The 20,993-nt window shown below is 39.8% G+C and overlaps 2 protein-coding genes across 2 annotated transcripts; one reads left to right on the top strand and one right to left on the bottom strand.

Moving 5' to 3' along the window:
* Positions 1 to 2,246: 2,246 nt before the first annotated feature.
* On the bottom strand, positions 2,247 to 15,591 carry TADA2B (transcriptional adaptor 2B). Its single transcript, XM_044680433.1, has 2 exons — positions 15,121 to 15,591; positions 2,247 to 3,477 (listed from the first exon to the last, which is right to left on the bottom strand). The coding sequence occupies exons 1-2, from the start codon at positions 15,388 to 15,390 to the stop codon at positions 2,485 to 2,487; spliced, it is 1,263 nt and encodes a 420-aa protein (XP_044536368.1). The 5' UTR covers positions 15,391 to 15,591; the 3' UTR covers positions 2,247 to 2,484.
* Positions 15,592 to 16,084: 493 nt separating this feature from the next.
* On the top strand, positions 16,085 to 17,745 carry CCDC96 (coiled-coil domain containing 96). The gene has a single exon (XM_044680897.1). It carries the CDS (start codon positions 16,152 to 16,154, stop codon positions 17,730 to 17,732), a length of 1,581 nt encoding a protein of 526 aa, XP_044536832.1. The 5' UTR covers positions 16,085 to 16,151; the 3' UTR covers positions 17,733 to 17,745.
* The last annotated feature ends 3,248 nt before the right edge of the window (positions 17,746 to 20,993 follow it).

Genomic DNA, 20,993 nt, shown 5'->3' with positions numbered 1-20,993 from the left:
GTGTTAATACTTTCACATACCGTTAATGATTCATTCATTATGATGTTTTAAAACAGTCAAACCTATATGAATTCTTCATACTTTCAAAAATATATACAGATGAAAAAACCTGAAGAACTAAGTTTTTCATATGACAGCTGTTTGCCTGGGTCACAAGATTCAGGTGCAGTTACCCATGGAATCCCTATTGCTTCTCAAACTTCCTGGAAGTCTGGTAGTCATTTTAAATATAAAAATCATACTAATTTTAAAACCACATGAATAAGCCAGTGTCTGATGCAGTTCGAACTCAGGATGGATGAATTAAAGGCACCAGAATGGCTAAGACAATAGTAAAAACTTAGCACCATCTCCCCTTTTTCAACGTTCAACAGTGGACAGCAACCAGTTTCAGCCCTTAACATTTGGCCTGCAGGACAAATAGTGGATGTGGTTCTCAGAGCTGTTCCTTTTACATATCAAAATATAACTATTGTTTAGAGAAAGCATCTATATTGCCAAAGGAGAATTCATCAGCTTAAATAATATTTAAAGCTTATCTGCCAACAATGTACAATGTACCTCACAACTAAGATCATAAATAACATTTTGGAGATGTTTTATTTAATGCTTAAAATTTACTCTTTTCAGTAGGGGTGAGAGGGAAATAGTATACATGAAAAGGAGAAGATAAAGCACCTTAATTATATAATTCACCTTACCTTAGAAAGGCTGAGGATTTTTTTTTCCTTTCAAACAAATCTACTCTTGAAATCCCAAGCCAATAATATACTGGTATATAAACAATCTCACTTTTATTCCTTCTACAGAATTCAGTATGTATGGAGAGAGGAGGGCAAGTTAGGGATGAAGAGAGGAGAGGATTCATTCAAGTATAAAGTAGTCAAAAGTCCTATGATTTAAAACATGGGTCGTGGATATTTGAAGAAAGAAAACTAAAGACTTAGTATAGTAGCTCACAGAGAGTGTCCAAAGTAAAGAAGTCCACAAGAAAGCCAAACCTATCAAATGGGCAGTTGGAGGGGGAAGACATTTAGTTTTTATTTTGACTGAAAAATAAGGAATGAGAAATAAAATGGTATGGGCACTTTCATGAAGCTTTCTAATGATTCTAACATCCTGTTTCAAATTTTGAAAAAGCAATCCCATTTTAACTTCCTCTCTGCTAAATCTTTTATGAAGCTCCTTAGTATAACATGTCGGATCAGAATTTCCTGACTTTTTAATAAATAAAGGTTGGGGAGATGTAGCCCTTAGAATCTCGACAAAGTGACATACAGTGTAATACTTTTGGTCAGGCCAATCCAATCATCTTTTCAATGAACTATAGTGTACATTAGGAAAGAGAGCAGTAAAAGAACTGGAATGTGCTAAGAGTGGTCTTATCCTTGACTCCTATATGTGCCCCCAAGTCACATGCAAGGAGACAGCAAATATTTAGAGCAAAATAGTCATCAGTCTTGCAGAGGTTCAGCAGAAAAGATGAAGCTAAGAGGCCTAGTTCTGAACTCCTTTTGTAATTTTATGTTTCAGATTAACAGTGTACCCAAATGTACCAGAGGGGGCCATTAGCAATGGAGTGGGCTAAAGACATCTTTTTTAACTATAGAGTACCTCCTACTTGTCTAAAGCAGTGTGATCTACATCAGTGTGATCTCAAAATGAGAAAAAGATACCTCTCTTAAATGTCAGCTTCAGGATTTTGGACAAACCACAAAAACCTCACTATTTGCTGCTATCAGTCAATGACTACATTCTTTCTATCTACCTCTTCTCAGTCTTCAAGGCACCAGTGTGCTTTGCCATCCTGTCTGCTCTATTATCTCATTCATCATTTGAGCCACTCACATCTTAGTCAGTCTATTTCCTTTTGAATACTCCCATCAGTTCAGGATGTTGGCAGTGAATGTGTACCAAACTGCTCCTTTTTAAAGTGCTTTTGTGCCAGTGGCCAACATGGAGCAAGGACTTCAGATGGCTGATAGCACTGTCTGCACATGAATAACCAAAATGGAAGGAGAATAACACAAGAGCACATCCTGAAAATAGTCCCTGCCCATCGTAACTAATGTGTCAGGGCAAACAGGAAAAATAATTCTTTTTACCCAAGTCTCCCTTTCTTCCCTGTGGGCAAAGATCTCAGGAGAACACAGGAAATCATCCAATCGCATAATAAGCTAAATATCAGAATCCTGACTAAATATTTAAGGGTAATATGATCATTTCAAAATATTTACCTTTAAGACTACCGAAGAAGTTAAAATGTATTTTCCCTCATGATCTACTAAAAGATTGCTACTATTGCTTCTTTCAGAGAACCATGGAGTTTGCACTTTGAAAAGGAAATTCTCAAATCATATTAAATAGAGCAACACTGAAAAAAAAAAAACAACTAATAGCTTCCTCTCCCTATTCCCTTCAAACCCTCGTCATTTTGGCTCACAAGCTTTTGGATACCATTTCGGCTTTCAAAGAATCCCCGTTTCATGAAGCATCCCTAGATATCCAACCACTTTCTGTAAGAAAATTTAAAATCCTTTTCTTGAGAACTTTGTCCAGATAACTAGGAAGGCGACTTTTAGATGGTATGCCCTGACGTTTCTGGAGATGGTCTTTTATGATAATTGTTTTCACAGTTAGATAACGAGCTGGACTCAAATTTAAAGAACTACAGAGCACCTTCTCCCTGTCGGACAAGAGCTCAAAGCCAGGGAGATTTTCAATTGCAGCAAACTCCCCATCTTTTCCATCTTCCTTTCCTCTTTTAGAGTTGGCTATGTTCTTGTTTTCTTTCCTCTTCTCCCGTTTATGCCTGGCAGCTTCATATTCTGCCGACTCCTCCATTTTGGTAATTCCATTTCTACGATATCGCTGTAGTTCTCTAATTTTTGTTCGGAGCATTTTTTCTTTGTGAATGTTTTCAAAGAAGTCATCAAATTCTTTACAGGACATAAACTGGTACAAAGGCCTCAGTTTTACCCGTATCTCCTTTTCATCTTTTGTAATTTTACGTTTCATTGACTTTTCCTTATCTTTTTTATCTTTCCCTAGGAAGGCAGGCACTAAGTTATAGTCTCTGGCAATATTCTTTCGTCTTTGTCTCTCCTTGAGTTTTCTAACATACATGTCCACATGGGCTCTCTTGAGCTCTATTTCCACATCATCATCATCATAGTTTACTGAGAGTCCACTAATCAAAGTTTCTGCATCTTGGTCATATTCAATCTCATAGTCATCCCGCAGTGGCATGTACCCTAATTGCTGCTGTTCGGCAACAGTTATATCTAAAGGAGGCAAAGGTGTGGTCAAACTGGGAGACAAGGGTCCTCCACTGGGACATGTATGATCTGTCACCCTATTAGGGATGGTGTCAGGGATACAGGCTTTTCCAAGGTTTCCATGGATGTACATGCTTACATAGTGCTCCATTACTTCCTGAGGTGTCCGAGAAGCCCCAACATGAGCAGCCATATCTTCCTATAAAAACAAGACCAAAAATTAAATTCACAACCCCCTTTTTAGACCTGGGTTCTGCTTAAATCCTATTTAACATTTTATAAGCATTTACATCATCATTGTTTTTCCTTAAAAAAATATGCATTGTAGTTTCTCTACCAGTTTCAAACATATAATTTCAGAAACAACTGAGAACTAGTCACAGAGAAAAAAATAAAAAAAAAGAATGTTAGAGTTGTAAAAGGCCTTAGAGTCAGTCCAATCTCATTTTATAGAGGTAAAAATAAGTCACTGAAAAAGGGCGCCTGGTCACAGAAACAGTTAATGGTAAAGCCAGGACTCCCAGTCAAGGCTGTCTTCACATTCACAGCCTTGTACTTTGCATGTAACCTTTGGCACCATACCATACCACCTGGTCCAGAGAAGGTTCTTAATAAATTTTTACTGATATATTCAATGTGTTGATTAGTTCTTTTCCTTCTATTTTTAAATCTGGCAAAGGATAATTTGCCAGGCAGGGAAATAGAGAAGGATATTCACTGAAACAAATATGATATAAAAACAAAGGATATTAAAAAGATAGTTATTTTTTCCCCAAAAAAAAATGTACACCTCAATTCATACTGGAATTACACTTCCTACCACAAATAGAGATGGCACTTTTAGAACACATCTTAGTTAAAACAATACCTTCATTTAGGAAATTTACACTATGATATAATTTAATCTTCCTTTTTTTTTGGATCTTTAAACAAAAGAAAAATGTATGGCAAAACTATTTCTTTAACAGAACTTAGCTAAAAATAGATTTGGATATTTAGGGGCGAATCATTTATACTCTTCCAAACATCTTTCTTAAATCATGCTGACATCACCTATGTTCATAAGATTCTCATCAGGAAGAATCACAAATTTAACTTTCAAGGGACAAAGAGAAGAAAGGTACCAACTATACATCTAACAAGGGCCTAGAAGTCAGTTACTCCAAGTATCTAAAACAGTGATTCCCAAAGTGAGCGCTACCGCCCCCTGGTGGGTGCTGCAGAGATCCAGAAAGCAGTGATGGCCACAGGTGCATTTATCTTTCCTATTAATTGCTATTAAAATTTTTAAAAAATTAATTTTCAGGGGGCTAAGTAATATTTTTTCTGGAAAGGGGGCGGTAGGCCAAAAAAGTTTGGAAACCACTGATCTAAAGGAAATAAAAAACAAAATCCAGAAAAAGAATCACAAAATCCAGACAATAATTATGACTAAACTTTGGAGAGGGTCAGTTAGGTAATGGGCCTATCTTGCTCTGCACCCATGACCACTACTATCTAAGGAGGGTAAAACCCAAACATGATTTCTCTTGGCTCTTTGTACCCAAAGATGTCAGTGTGGTACGATACACTAAGAAAGTCAGGGAACCTGGGTCATTAAATCTACTTTTTAGCTATGTGAACCTTTATGGCAAGTCATTCCCTTTCTCTGGGTCTCAGTTTCCTCACCAATAAAATGAGGGAATTAAATGAAAAATCTTGAAGGTTCATTTCATCTATGCCATAGAGGACTAAGTAAGGTCTCTTTCTCCTCTGGTATACTATGTTCTATCTTCATAAGTCCCTAATAACTGACATTATGTTCCATTGTCTTTTTGAGCTTGTACATTCTATTTGTGTGACCTCAGGAAATTCCCTTAATCTCTCAGATATCTGCTTTCGAAGTCTGTAAGGTGAGATTCACACTAGATGGCAGCTAAGCTCTAAATAGCTATGCTCCATTATTCTGTGTTCTATGATCCCTTCTAGTTATGACATTTTGTGTTCTAAGTTCTTTCCAATTCTAATTTTCTATGGTCTGAAGTCTTTCCCAAGTCTAAGAGTATATGATTATATGCTTATACAACAAGCAACAGCTAAAGTTCCTTTGTGAATGCCAAACTACTCCAGGTAAGTAAAAACTCTTCCCCATATCATTCTTAAGTAACATAAATCATATAATTTAGAAGATTATAACTAGAAATGAACTTGGAAATCATCTAGTCCGATGCCTAGAGGAAATAAGGAAATGGAAATTTTTAAAAGTAAAATGATCACCAAATCAACTCCAAGAAGAATTAATTAGGTTTCTAGTATGAGCAAAGTACTATGGTAGTTCTTCTCAACATACAAGTTAGCCCAAGGTTCAGAAACAAACAAAAAAATCATATCAAGCAACTTTTTACTGAAGGGAATAAAACATGCACACAGACAAGCATGAATTAGAGAGAAAGAACAACAACCAAGGGGATCAGGGAAGTCTCTTTAAGGGAGCGCAAATGCTAAATCTTGATGGAAACTACAGATTCTAAGAGAGAAGTACACAATGAGGGCATGCATTACAGACAGAGAAGACAACCGATGCAAGGAAAAGTACAGAGACGGAAACAGAAAACACTCTACTTTCTTGGATCATATAGTATCTGAAGGGAAATGATGAGAAATAAGTCTGGAAAGGTGGACTGGAAAGAGACTGAAAGAATAGCTCCTGAGAGGTCACAGAAAATTAACATATATAAATTCTATTGCTAAAGTTGATTAAAACTGAGCTGAGAGGGGCAGCTAGGTGGCTCAGTGGATTGAGAACTAGGCCCAGAGATGGCAGGTCCTGGGTCCAAGTGTCACCTCAGACACTTCATAGCTGTGTGACCCTGGGCAAGTCATTTAACCCCCATTGCCTAGCACTTACCACTCTTCTGCCTCGGAACCAATACACAGTATTGATTGTAAGATGGAAGGTAGGGGTTTAAAAAAAAAACTGAGCTGAAGAATTGTAAGGAATTACTCAAAATCCTTATATGCAGCTATGGCATTAAAGACAATTAAAAAAAGTAACATTTTTACCTACCCAGTGACCTCAATTACCCAAAACTCAGTGAAGAACTAGGAATAAAGCAAAAAAATAAAAAATGCACCTGAACAGTAACAATGGATAATGTACAAAGTCAATACATGAAAGCTCAAAAGAGAGGGTACCACAATATTACTACACTGCCTACAAGAGGCAACTGCCATATTAAAATGACCCAAAGAAGTGAGAAAAGGCTTAGACTGTCAGCAGAAATAAAAGTGCACAATATTTTGGAAAGATTCCATTCAAGATAGTTAAAGATTTGGTACTAAAAGGCAAAGGAGGTGACCCTAAGTTTTTTTAATCATGATCCTACCCAAGCTTAAGAGCTTTAATTTAAGTACACTTTCTGGGACAGGACACGTATAGCTAGATTTGGAGAGACTCATCACTAAAAAATTGACCAACAATGAGAAAAACTTTAAATTTAACTAAAATATTTCCTTATTATTAAAGAATTTTTCTTAAATTTCTATTATTAACCTTTGCATGTTTTTATTAACTCAAAAATTTCCAAACAGAAAGTTGTCTTACTATATATATGTATGTGTATATATATATATATATATATATATATATATATAATATGCCCCTAATTTTATTTAATTGTATCAGGTTACTTCTATCATTAGCATTTTCCTTGAATAAAAGCTTTTGAGTGTGCTTTTTCAGAGCCCGATCATGAAAGAAAGGCTATCTATACATAAATGGGATTCCCATATTGGTATGGGGAGGAAAGATAACCTGGGACAGTAGACCATAGGTCCCTTTCAACTCTGGTTCTATGTCAAAAATGTCAGGCATTGTCTATTATTTATGACAGTATATATCATCAGTGAAGACCTGAAAAGGCAGTGACATGATTAAATTAATGAAATAATGTATCTTTTTAAGTAGTGAAGTACTTTAAGGGATAAGGAAAGTTGCAACTACTAGTCCCTGCAATCATTCATTTTCTAGTGATGATAGATAAAGTGGTTTCCTTACGACCAAATCTCTTTAAAAGCCAACAATTTATGTAAAAGACAACAGTGCTTTTCTTTTAGGTATCGGAGGGTCCAAACTTCCTGAAGTATGAATATTACTAAAATTGGAAGCATTTTGCTAAAGGGAATATGAACTGAGACATGATAATTATGCTTTAACTATCTCCACCCAAAAAGACATCAAGACCTATACTCTTCCCTCATGTCAAGGATGTGATAACAGCCAGCACCCATACCAGAGGCATCACTCAGACATTAATTATGAGCTTGGATGAAAGGCCCATAGCCAAGGCCCTCTGTTCCTCATTCTCTATTTTGACTTTGCTTGGATTTTATGGGTTAATAATTTCCAGCTGATATATGTTTGGAAGAAATAAGACACAATAACCAACTAAGGACTCCTAGAAACTTTGACCTGCTGTCTCAAGTAAGTCAAATAAATCCACGAAGAACTAAAAAAACATGATCTGTGTTTTAGTTGACTGCACATATAAAATCTTCTTTAAGTTTGTTTGTGTTCTTGGCAAAGAAGAAACCTACCCACAAGGTGCTATTTACAAGTTTATCTATCTATCTTTTACACCAGTGATGGACAAACTACAGCCTGCAGGTCAGGCCAGATGCTGCCCCAGACCCCTGAAATGTTCTATCTAGTGCAACATTATTCCTAATCTGATGAATACAACAAGTAGGATACAATATAATGAAACTTCGAAAGAGTTGCCTTAGAAACAGACTGACGGATGAGCATTTCCTTTCCTTTGGCTCCCTCTTTAAAAAGTTTGCCCATCACTGTTTACACTACAACTGTTGCTTAGATTTACCAGTGTTATCTTTAGCAGTATTGTGTATGATTATAGGACTGAGCAATAATAAGCATAACTTAACATCTTTTACATTAAATCAAGAGCAAAGTCAAATATGAAAGTGGCTACTATCTCCTAAAGCATACATTAACCATGAAACAGATAAAATTTCTATTGGCTTTGCACGATTCCTAATTCAGTCATAGTTTCTAAATAATAAAGGCAGGTCCAAAGGAGATCAAGTATAGAAAAGTGTGGGTTTGATATCCTACATGTGACCTAGAGCAATCTCTGCTCCCAACTTAATCCCTGACATCATTCAACTTAAATGCCTGTCCAAAATACTGCTTGTGAAAGCAAAGTTTTAATTTCTCTAGAATATTAGGAAATAACATTTTCCTCTAAAGCCTCTCCCATCACCCTTTTAAAAAGTCAATAATGCCTTAAAATAGATAAAACTGTGGTCTGGTTCACATCACTGTCTTCCCCACCCACCTGAAGTGATTGGTTTTGGGATCAGCCTTCTCCAAAGCAGGCATAGAACTTCAAAGTCATCAGAACTGGTCGATGGAAAGAAAGATGTACCTTTGTTTAACTCCAGGAAGAAGGGGAATAGATTCAGGATGGAACAGGTTAACAACTTTGGAATGTAAATCCAAATTATATTTTTACATAGTGATCTTTTCCTGCTTTAAGAGTTCTATAAATGTTACATAAAATTCTAATTCTGTCTTTATCTCAGCAAGAAATAGCTTGGATATTAAGTCACAATGTTTCTGTCGTAGTCATTTTCAGTGACCCCCCCCTTTTTTTTTTGGTCGGGGAAGGGCATTCTTAGCAAACATAATAGAGTGGTTTGCCATTTCTTTCTCCAGCTCATTTTATAGATGAGGAAACTGAGGCAAATAGGTTTAAGTGACTTGCCTAGAGCCACAAAGATAATATGTCTGAGATCAGATTTAAACTAATGCTTTCCTGGCTTTAGTAGGCTCAGTACTCTCTCTACACCCTGCCCCAATTTCTGGTAGATCTGAGTCTAAAAACATTGAATATGATATTAGTAATTATATTTTTCACATGGCAGAGTATTTTCTGACCTTGTATATATGTTAAATTTGTGCTACCAAGGAATGCCTTCTACATTTCTCTTTAAGCACCTCACAAATTGCCATGGATGGTATGTTACTTAATTATATAGACCAATGATGTTCAAAACAATCTTTTATAAGGTGATAAGCTAGAGTACTTATTTTATTTCTTTCCTACTCTATGAGAAATTATGTTAATTTTTTAATAACTCAAAACTTTTGTTAAAGCTATTATCTTTCGCTTATGGTCTTTGTACCCAGGCTTTATTAAAGCCACCAACACCTTTGACTTATGGCTTTTATACCCAATTAGCAATTTTGCTTTCCTAAACCTATAATAATGATATTCTGATTTAGATGTTTTTATTCTATTTCTTTCCTCTACAGTAGTGCTATATATTATGCAAAGCCAAGACAAAAAAATCTCTTGGGTTTATGATCCAAATTGCTTGAGAAATCTAATATATAATGTCAGATTGAGAGGAAATGCTAAATTTAAGAAGTAAAAATTCCTCTTTTTTCTCTCTTAAATGGATTTAATAATTGGACAGGAATTAAAGATGAAATCTTCAAGAGAATGTGGACTCAAATGGCATATTTAAAAGGTGAAATGGGAATTCTGGCCAGAAAAAAAAAAACAGAAGATGAAAGACCAAACCAAGTAAAGAAAACATTTAAGGCATGCTGAAGCAAAAGAACTAAAAACAAAAAGGAAAAAAATGAGAGAAGATTATAGATTAGAACAAAAAGTTAAAACAAAGGATAAGTTTTCACTTGAAGTGGGAAGTGGGAGGAGTCAGTCCAGTAATATTTGGAAGCACTGCAATGTGTTTTGAACAGGGAGGGAACAATATAATACTGGCAACAGTCAGCATAGAAATGGGAGGGTGAAAAAAAAAAATCACCAAATAGAGTGGATAATAGTCTTACACATACTGATGAGAAAGTACCTATCTTTATTTCTGAGAAGCTTCTGGCACCAAATGGAGATGCTCTTGGCTCCTAATTGTTGAACATTTTTCTACTCCTCTTTACTTCAAACTCACACACATCAATCTCCCAGGGTATCACAAATGAGTGTTGCTAAGTTAAAGTTGTCAAACTTACTTTAAGGTTTCCTTCAGAAGCAAAATGGCATGATGGAAAGTGCACTGATGTTAGAATTAGAGGATGCAGTTCAAATCACAGATTTGGTTAGAACTCTTGGGATCTTACCAGGCCAATCATTTCTCTTTCCTCAGTCTTAGTTTTTACATACAGAAAACAAAAGGTTTGGACTAGATGGTCTCTCTAGAGGTTTTTGTTTTACTCAAGTCTAACATCCTATGATCTATGCTAAATCATCCTTCTATTCACATAGGCTGGTGAGCCTCCAGTCAATTCTCCTTCCAATCCAAACATCACACAAATTGTCAAAGTCACCTTCCTAATATAATACTCTGCATAACACATTTTAAAAACCTTCAGTCTCCACAATGCCTAAAAAAAAATTCCAACCCTTATAATATACAAGATCCTCTACAATCTAGCTACAACCTCACACTAGTCCCATTCTACTTGAATGACTCTGTCACCTTCCTTAAATCATCCCTTCCAAAGCCTTAGATTTTCCATTTCCCATCTTACCTGAAGTTCATCCTTTCCTCTAAGGCATAGTTGTCAAGGGGGATGGGTGGGGAGAGGGTACCTTCTCCAATAACCTCACCACCCCCAATTGCTATTCCCCTTTATATTTCTCTCAGAATGTTTTCACTTAGATCCCTTCTTTGCCTTTATTATGATCTACTTTTTATCATACCTATATGGCCTATTCCTCAATAAGATCATAAATCTGAAAGGTAAGTTTTTCATTTCTGTACTTTCTCCAAGTACTTGCACATAGTAATATTTTACAAAAAAAAAAATAAGTGCTTACTGAATAGTTAACTGAATAGTTCTGCAAAACATAGCACACATCTTATCCACACCTAGTAGTTCTGTACTACCTTTCATTTCTGGCTACCAGAATAAGTAGTAAGCAGCATGTGATGAAAATAAGTGTTGGGGTTTTTGTTGTGGCTCTGAATCAAATTCAAAGCAAGAATGGAGTTTGAAATCAGTGATAAAACATGCTCCTTGGGGACGAGAATTCTTTCATTTTTGCCTTTATAACAACAAAGACTAGTACAGAGCTAGACACTTAGTTGGGACCTAATAATGCTAAATAATTGTGTGTACTATTATCCTTTGTGTGAAGTAACCTAATCTGGGAACTCTGGAGAATGCCACAAGCAACAAAAAGGTTTTAACTTACATGCTAAATATAAAAAGGAACTTCAGAATGTAGAACCAACTGGAGAGAAGCCAAATGCAAATGGCAAAGGGCAAGATAATTCCCAGAGGCAGAAGCTCAAATAAACAATTGTACAGAGCCTAACTAAAACCGGCAACACCACAGACATACTCTCTATTATGTTACCCAGACTAGCAACGTTTCAGAAAAAATGCCAATAACAGAGTATATAGTCAAAGTCCATTTGTAGGCTAGCACAAACAGCATAATATCATTCAACAGACTGTGCCTTAGAAACAAATCAGATGGTCACTGACCATCAAGAGGATGCTCTGACTCCAGCAGCTTTTACAACATGTTCCTACTATGAAACTGACATAATTTCAGCAGCAAGTGATGTCATGTGGGGTATACCTACATCTGAACTTAAACCTCCCTTTGCTCCACAAATAAAATCTGGCCAACATTATGACTAACAGAATTTGCAAAGAGGACCTACACTTAAGATTTAAATCATTCATACTTACGGAAGCAAAAATAACAAACTGGCACAACCCTTCATCCTGCTGGCTGAGAATAAGTAGGTCTTTTGGAGAAGGCCTTACCAATTAAGGGCCTACTTGTACATAAACTGAAAAGAATGACACATTATTAAACCAAGATTTTCTCAAGTACCCCTAATTAAAATTTCCTGATAAATGTAAAAGAATGGTTTTCACATATTCTCTCTTCAGACAAATGATTTTAAAGGAACTTTTTGATGCTGAGAGCTGAAGGACTACTCATGAGTAAATAAATTTCATGCTTATACTTAGCACAAGTTTAGGCAGTTAATATTTATCCAACTGATTTACGGAAATCCCAACTTCTTTCCAAACCACACAAACTTCTTTAAAAAACACTTTTCAGCTGTGCCACCTTTGTGGAGAGCATGTTTTTTTGATCTACTCTAACTTGGCCGACTCCTACTCCCATGGGTTTTGTTTAGTGTCTCTTTCCCTTTGAAGGCAGGGGCTCCCCAAAGTTTGAAGCAATGTGCTGTTCTTCTCCTTCTCAGCTCCAAGGACAATTGCATACATATCCTAGTTAGCCTTTCCATGGCCTGCAAACTCTCAGAAAACAAGGCTGATATCTCCAATACCTCATACACAGTTGGTAGCCAATATTTGTTGAATTAGGATATGTTTCAATGAATATAAAAACCCAAATAATTTTGAAAAAATGTATGAAACTATGCTTTATAAAATACTATTCTGTTTCCAATCCATCTTTCATACCACTTTTCATGTCTAATACGATAGCAGTCATCTATTTCATCAAGAGGAAAATTCAAACAGACTGGATGGCCATCTATCAAGGCTGGGTTGCTACAGAAGTGATTTCCGTACTCTCCTGCTATCTTCAACTACCCATACTACATGAAACCCACATTCCAGTTAATTAAGTATTGTCATAACACACTATACTTATTCTTGGGTCTTTTTCATGCTATTCTCCCAGCCTAGAAGATCCTTTGATCTTTTCCTTTCCCTAATCAAATTTTTTCTCCAATGCCTCCAGCTCATGTTGTTTCCTTCTGAACCCCTGAGATATTAACTCTAGCACTCATTTTAGACCTTAAACACTCTGCTTTGATTGTCACTCAGTTCTCTCATATGCCTATGTCTTTCAAACCAAATGGAATATAAATCCTCAAGAACAAGGATTATATTATAAAGCTTATGCTCTCCACAGTTCAGTACATGAAACAGTCAATCAATAAACAATTTAGTGTTTACTACCTGTTTGCAGTCTCTAAACTTATGTCCTCAGTTTCCACACCTTTAAAATCCAGTAGGGAAAGTAGGGTGGACTAGATCTCCTTAGACCTAGAAGAGATCTTTGACATTAAATAATCAAATAGAAATAAAGACAGAGAAAGGCAGGCATAGAATTCTTGAACTAGAAAGAGCTTTAGGTATAAAAACAGCCCAAACCTATCATTTTACAGAGGAAATTGAGGTCCTAAGCAGAGAAATTACTTGTCTCCAAAGTCATGTGGCCAAGAAGTTGAAAAGCAAGTACTGAAAACCTCAACTCCTAGCTCAAAGTCCAGTGTTTGGTCCTACTCACCTCTAAAGAAGATTAATAAGAATATGGAAAGACTGAAAGACCTCTGGATTTTGGAGTCAGAAGGATGTGGGCTTGAGCTTGGACTCTATCTCTTACTATCTATGTGGTCATAAGCATCTTATTTCTCTTCTAAAGGCTATATCTAGAAGAGGAGGAGGGCTGGCCTAGAGAAAATGATTTCTAAGGTCTCAACTCCAAGAAAAAAAATTCTTTGAGAAGACACAATAATATCTCTCTTCAAGTATATGAAAGACTGTGACATGAAAGAGGGGAAAGAGAAAACTAGGAGCAATTGGGTGAGTGTCACAGAGGAAGATTTTCATTAAATACAGTGGAAAAACTCCCCCACAATTCAAACTGTTGGGTAAAATAAGATGCCACAAGAGGAAAGGAGTTTTTCAACAACAGTTTTTTTTGTTTTTTTTTAACCACTGAGGTTTCAGGATCCAGGATATTTTCATAGATCCATATTCAGGAACAAGTAGACTAGATGACTTCTTAGGTCCTGCCAACTCAAATTTTAGAAGCTTGGGAAGTCAAGAAGATGAAAAGGAGGTATAAGTAGGAGTAGAAAGGTCCTAGGGAAGAAACGGAGAGGTCCTGGGAAAGACAGAGATGAGAAAGTCCTGGGGAAGGATAGGAATAAGAAGACTGTGGGGATGCAAAGTGATAAGGAAGTCCTGGAGAGGGGTAGGGATAAGACTGCCCTGAGGAAAGTGAGAGGTGAGAAAGTCTTGGAAAGAGGGAAGGATAGGAGGGTCCTGGGAAAGGGAAAGTATAAGAAGGTCCTGGGGATGAGAAAACGGTGGGAGGGGCACAGAATGAGAAAGTCCTGGGAAGATGATGGATAACAAAGGTCATGAGGAGGGATGGGAAAGTCTTGGGAAAAGGACTGGATGGGAATTTATTGGGGAGAGGGAGAAGGATGAGAAGATCCTGGAGAGGAGGAGGGATGGGAAAATCCTAGGGAGGAATGAGAATGTCCTGGAGAGGGATGAGAATGTTCTGGGAACAGGGAGAGATGACATGGTGCTGGAGAGGGACAGCAAGGTGCTGAGGAGAGGGAGGGATAAGAAAGTGCTGGGGAAGGAAAAGAATGGAGGAAAGAAGCAGAGCGTGGTGTAAAAGTAATAGAGATGGCTGCAGGGGGATAACAAGATGCTGGAGAATTGGACTACAGAGGGGATGACAAGTGCTGGGAAGGTGGAGGGATGCTGGTGGAATGCAAACGTACTGGAAGGTGAGATAAGAAGGTGCTAAAAGAGGAAGAAATTCAGAGGAGGAATATCACAGTGCTAAAGAGGAATGCCATGGGGGAATAACAAGATACTAAAGAAGGAGGATACAGCAGAGAATGCCACGGTGCTGGAAGAGGGATGACCAGGTGCTGGGGAGGAATGAAGGCGGCAGTGACAGGGTGCTGGAGGTTTGACAAGGTGCTAGGGAGGGATGCAGAGAAGGGAACAAGGCGCTGGGGAGGGGGTGGGCGGAGGAAGGCTGGGTCCCTGACCCCGGGCCGCCGCGCTCACCCAGTTGCCGAAGCCGAATTGCTCGATGGCATCGAGCAGGAGCTGCTCCTCTCGGCTGGTCCAGCCACCCTCGGCCTCGGGCCCCCACAGCGTGAAGCGGCCGCCGTCCACCAGCTGGTAGCCGTGCCAGCGCCGGTGGTGGCCGATCTCGGCGCCGGCCGAGAAGCACTCGGGGCATAGCTCGATGTCCTGGCACTCGGTGCAGCGGAAGCGCAGCGGGCTCACCTCGGCCAGGCAGTACACACAGTACTTCTTCCCCAGCTCCGCCATCTTCCCCCGCTCGCCCGCGACGGTCCCGCCGACGCCGCCGACCGAGACACCGCCACTGCCCCCGGCGGACGAGGGCGAGTACGACGAACAGCCACCGCCGCCGCCGCCGCCGCCACCTCCCGCCGCGGCTGCTGGAGCCGCCACCGCTGCTGCTACCGCCAAGGCCCAGGAGCCACCGGAGCCAGGCAGCCGAGCGTCTCGCCTCAGTACGCAGGCGCCATCCGACCCCGTCAGGCCGCCGTCTTCCCTCCTCCGCATCGCGCAGGCGCTTAACACCAATCAGCGCCCGGCGCAAGCGTGGAAACCCTTTAACAACCTCCTCCCGCCCCCATCCCCCGTAAAGGAAAGACAGTTCTGGTATCTGCGTCTGCGCGTTCCTCTTTCCCTCCTCTTTCCCTCCCCCCTCACCGCTTTCCCGATTTTTTCCTTCCCTGCGCCTGCGTCCTTCTCCTGGTCGCTCCCAATCCAGGAGCTAAGGAGGAGGGTGGAGGGAGAGGTGAGGTGTGAGCCGACAACACTTCTTTTGTCACGCCCCGCCCCGCCCCACGGTTCACGCCCTCGCCTAATAGGTCCTCCCTCGACGGCCTCCCATTGGCGGACGAAGAAGGAGACAGACCAATCGCCCCTCCTCGCCACTAGCGCCTCTAGTTGCCCAGGGAAACCTAACGAAAGCGTAGAAGCCCATTCTCTGCACTCCCTTCCCTGCGGTGAGTTCTTGGTCTATGTAGGAGGAGTGCCGACAAGAGGGCGTGAGGTGAAGGATGGAAGTGATCCAGGAGTCCGAAGAGGGTCAGGTTTCTTCAGAAACTACAGAACCCATAGTCGTGGAGGCACCCGATGGCTCCCAGGGAGATGGCTCGGGAGGAGGGGGGCCAAGTGCTTCGATAGTGGAGCCTTCGGAGGGTGGAGAGCCTACCGAGGCTGCGGAGCCGGGAGGCATGGAGGAGGCGGAGGAAGAGGAGGAAGCAGAGGAAGCGCAAGAGGGAGAGGAGGCCCAGGAGGCCCAGGAGGCCGAGGCTACGGAGGAGGAGGGAAAAGAGGAGATGGAGCAAGAAGCCGAGGCGGAGGAGGAAGAGGAAATGATGACATCGACCTTCTCGGAGGCTGAAGAGATGGAGGGCGAGGTTTCCGAGTCGGTCGAAGTACCTAGCGAGGTCTCGAGAGAAGACGTGGTGGAGGAGACGCGATCCCCGGTGCGGCTAACACTGACTACGGACAAAGGAAGCGATGTGTCCTTCGAAATGCGAGAAGAAGAAGAAGAAAAAGAAGAAGAAGAAGAGTACGAGCCCGAAGAGCAGGCCATTTCTGAGGAAGCCCAGCTGAAGCTCCAGGAGCAGCAGCTGCGCGGCGAGCTCCTAGAGCAGTATCGCGGGCTGATCTCGGAGCGCAACCGGATCCGCCAGTACAATATGCACCTGCAGCACAAGATCGCGCTGGCGCTGCGCAAGAAGAAAGGCGGTGTTGAGACTGAGGTGGCAGAGAAGACCCCAGGGGAGCTGGACACCCCCGAGAAAGAGCAGACCTACCAGCGCTACCTGAGCTCGCTGGAGGAACTGAAGAAGCAGCACAGTGAAGATATGGAGTGGTACCAGCGGGAACTCGAACAGCTCCAGCGGCACTGCCAGGAGAAGTTGGCCAAAGTGGAGAAGGAGTGGAAGTCCTTCCAAAACCACAAGAAGCAGGTGATCCTGCAGGCCATGGGCACCTGCAGCTTGCCCGGGGGGAAGCAGGCCGCCCTGCGGGAGGTGGAGCAAATACAGGACGTAGAGGACCGCAAGGAGAAGGAGATGAGCATCGTCCGCCTGGAAAACGTGCAGCTGAAGCAGTCCTTGGCCCATCTGGAGGCCAGGATGAAGGCACAGGAGGAGTTGACAGAGGGGCTCCACCTCATCGACTTCGAGCAGCTCAAGATAGAAAATCAGACCTTCAATGAGAAAGTAGAGGAACGCAAGGAGGAGCTCATAAAACTACACTACAAAGTCTCCAGCAACGTCCAAATAATCACCCATGTGAAGGAGAAATTACAATTTGTGGAACTTGAGAATATGGGCCTTAAGTCAGAGCTCATGGAAATTGATGCTCAGGTGGCCCAGAAGAGGGACATCTTGACCAAGACTAAGAAGGCCAGGGACAGCCTTCGAATTGATAATGTCAAGTTAAATCAGAAGTGTGGACTTCTAGGAAAAGAGATGCTCCTTCGTGACCTGGAACAAAAGGTGGACCAGACAGAGTTGCTTAGTCAAAGGCTAGAAACACTTAAGCGCCAGTATGCTGGACTGACACTCTCTTGCAAAGGACTCAAACAGAAAATAAAGGAATCCAAAGCATTCCTACCATCCTGAACATCAAAACAATTCATGTGGACCAACCAACAGCAAAACCTTTTTAGTTTTCATAAGGAACTTAACCTTTAGTGGACTTATTTTTCAATAGGTGCCATTTTTAAAAGGCTTGTGGTAGTTAGAGAAAGGGGAAAAACCCTACATTTTATATTTATTGAAAAACGTAATAACTTAAAATTGTTAAGATTAGTGCTGGACACCAAGCTTAAACAATTTAATTTTAAATGGGTTGAATATCTTATTAATTTAAAATAAGGCCAAAGAATCCAAGTAAAGTAGTTGACTACATTTATCTCTAGGGTAGATATAAAGAGCAAAACTCACCATTTCAAATCACCAGTCACTACTGAATGTGTATTTCACTTAGAGGAAGTATACAGAAAGGACCAAAAATCCTCTCGTAAAAAGAGGCAAGGAGAGTAGGGAGAGAGAAAACTAAAATATTCCCATGCATAAAATGAATTAAATTTTTCCCCTAAAATTGCTATCACTTCCTCTACTACACCCATTAACTGTCTTTATAAAATACCTCTTAAGTTATTCACAAACTTTATTTTAGAACTATCATTTACTTAACTAGTCAATTAAGTTTAATTTACAGACATGAAAGAAAAAATAGAAATAAGAAAAATTAAGTAGCTTTTTTTCTTCCTGGCAAAAGACTCCTCTAAACACTATTGGCATTAGTCTTAGCCTTAAATTGTGTTCCTTTTCTTATCTCAAATTTTATTACCTCAAATCTTCTGTAAAAAGTCATTAGTCTGCCAAGAGCTTGTTTACAGTGGAGGAGATGGGCAAAAAAAGGCATGGTTTAATGCATAAAGTCAATATTACAAAGCATTGCGTAAAAACAATGTATGTAAAAGGGCAATAATTTTTTTTAAGGCAAAGGTTCTCAAATCTTGGTAACAGGAGCCAAAATATTAATTATTTAAAAAAATGAATTCTCTATATGTATCATATACATGTTGTGAGCAATCTAGAATCAATGAGATTTTAATTAATAGATTGATCACACTGGGTTACTGACTTTTGGTTTTAGATCTCTGAGAGAACCGAAGATCTGCTGGATGGGCTACTCACTCATGATGATAGCAGATGAACCATATCAAAATAAGAGGTCTGGAAAATTATACTTCAAAGTTAAATATTTTTAGTCTTGCTATTTTGGAGACTCCTTTTTAAAATAATATAAGCACTCTCTTGGTGGTATCACTTTCTTATGTTTTGTTGGGAGTTAATAAAGATGAATTAAAATATTTATCAAGCTTCTATCCATATCTCTAAAAATAATTTATAATTATCCATTTATGCTCTGTCCTCTTTTTTTTTTAATTTATTTAGATTTTTTTTTTAAACCCTTAACTTCTGTGTATTGGCTCCTGGGTGGAAGAGTGGTAAGGGTGGGCAATGGGTGTCAAGTAACTTGCCCAGGGTCACACAGCTGGGAAGTGTCTGAGGCCAGATTTGAACCTAGGACCTCCTGTCTCTAGGCCTGACTCTCAATCCACTGATCTACCCAGCTGCCCCCTTAAGTTGTTGTTGGTTTTTTTTTTTGTTTTGTTTTGTTTTTTAAATTTTAAACCCTTAACTTCTGTGTATTGACTTATAGGTGGAAGATTGGTAAGGGTGGGCAATGGGGGTCAAGTGACTTGCCCAGGGTCACACAGCTGGGAAGTGGCTGAGGCCAGATTTGAACCTAGGACCTCCTGTCTCTAGGCCTGGCTCTCAATCCACTGAGCTACCCAGCTGCCCCTCCTTAAGTTGTTTTTTAATTAAATGTTGTACTTAGCAATCAAGAAGAAAAATGTAATAGCTAGCATCAGAGCAGGTCAGAATAAATTCAACGCCAGCTTGATAATGTGTGATTTTGGGAAGATTATCTTATCTTTCTGAGTGAGTCCTTTCTCACTGGCATCTACAAAATGAGAATCATACTCTTTCACCTGTCAATTTGTTGAACTCTTAAGTGTTAGGGATACAAAGAAGAGCAAAAAACAGTTTTTTTCCCTCAAGAAGTTCATATTCTAATACGGGAAAGAATATGCTAGTGAATGCAGAAAAAATACATTAGAGGTAAGCTATGAAGGAAAGCAATTGGGGGTGAGGGAGTGGGGCAACAGTACCGTTTGCAGAAGGTGGGATTTGAAAGAAACCAAGAGAGCGAAAATGAGGGAAAGCATTCCAGTCATGGGAGTCAACCAATGAAAAAGCCATAAAGATCATCACTCTAGAGCTCAAAGGCCATCTCTGATCCCTGCATTTAATGAATGAGAAAAATGAGGCTCAGAGTTTGTGCCTTGCCAAAAGTCACACTGTTATGAAATATTAGAGGCAGGATTTTCTCAGGGTAGTTGTGAGGGTCAGATAACATGAAAACTAATGAAGAATTGCATACATAGAGGCAATAACTTTTAATACTTCTACACATTTGACCCCATTGCACTTCATTAACATTGGCCACATATTAGAGACTGTGGGAGGGTGGAGGAGCAAGCTGATGAGTTTAGCAAGATAAGAGAGGTGCCTAATGAGCCTGGCTATGTGCTAAGGTCTAAATTTCTGAACTTTTTGGATATCTTGGACAGAATATTGTGTGGAGAATCATGTTCATCCAAAAACGAGACTTTGTAAAGAGAATAATACTGTTATGTGAAATTCTCTAACAAAAACACCAGTTTACATACTGTTATGATACAGAATTGGCAGAATCCTATACATTGTTATTAGCCTCTAAGTCTTGTTTTGACAGCACTGATCAAAGGCACGAGTGAAACAGTTACTCGAGAGTCCAGTCAGAAAGGGAACATGAAAATAGAAAACACTTCAACTGAAAGTGAAATAATATGCATCAGAGATATTAAGAGGCAAAAAAATATCTCAACTATCATTTGATTTACCAGAGCATGTTCAACAGTTACAAGTACTGCTGGTGTGGGATTTCTCTATTTAGATTTTTGTTTGAGTTCATCTACTCTGGTTTAAATACTTTAACATTCAAGTTCCATTCAGTAATATTCAGTAATATAGTTGTTGTGATTCTTTCTAAGGAGATGGGAAAAGAGAGGGTGGAAGGTACTAGAAAGGAAGGGGGGAAAGAAAATGCGGCCAGCCTGAGCCTCTCCTAAAAATGGAGACCCAGGAAGGAGACTAGCTCAGCAGAGGGATGTCCCAGGGTAAGAAGGCTGCATAGAGAATGATGAATGTTTCAGGGTTACATGCAGATGAGGCATGTTATTGAAATCCAGAAAGTCAGAAGTA

The sequence above is a fragment of the Gracilinanus agilis genome, chromosome 6 (assembly GCF_016433145.1).
Source record: "Gracilinanus agilis isolate LMUSP501 chromosome 6, AgileGrace, whole genome shotgun sequence".
In the NCBI taxonomy this organism is placed as follows: Eukaryota; Metazoa; Chordata; class Mammalia; order Didelphimorphia; family Didelphidae; genus Gracilinanus; species Gracilinanus agilis.
The sequence above is the reverse complement of the archived record's forward strand: the minus strand, read 5'-3'. Positions and strand labels throughout refer to the sequence as shown.

Bases quoted from the DNA above. Each gene is read 5' to 3' on its own strand.
- TADA2B (XM_044680433.1), bottom strand. From the start codon at position 15,390: ATGGCGGAGCTGGGGAAGAAGTACTGTGTGTACTGCCTGGCCGAGGTG. The intron at 3,478-15,120 runs GTGAGCGCGGCG...TTGTTTTTATAG, and splicing joins AATTCGGCTTCGGCAACTGG to GAAGATATGGCTGCTCATGT.
- CCDC96 (XM_044680897.1), top strand. From the start codon at position 16,152: ATGGAAGTGATCCAGGAGTCCGAAGAGGGTCAGGTTTCTTCAGAAACT.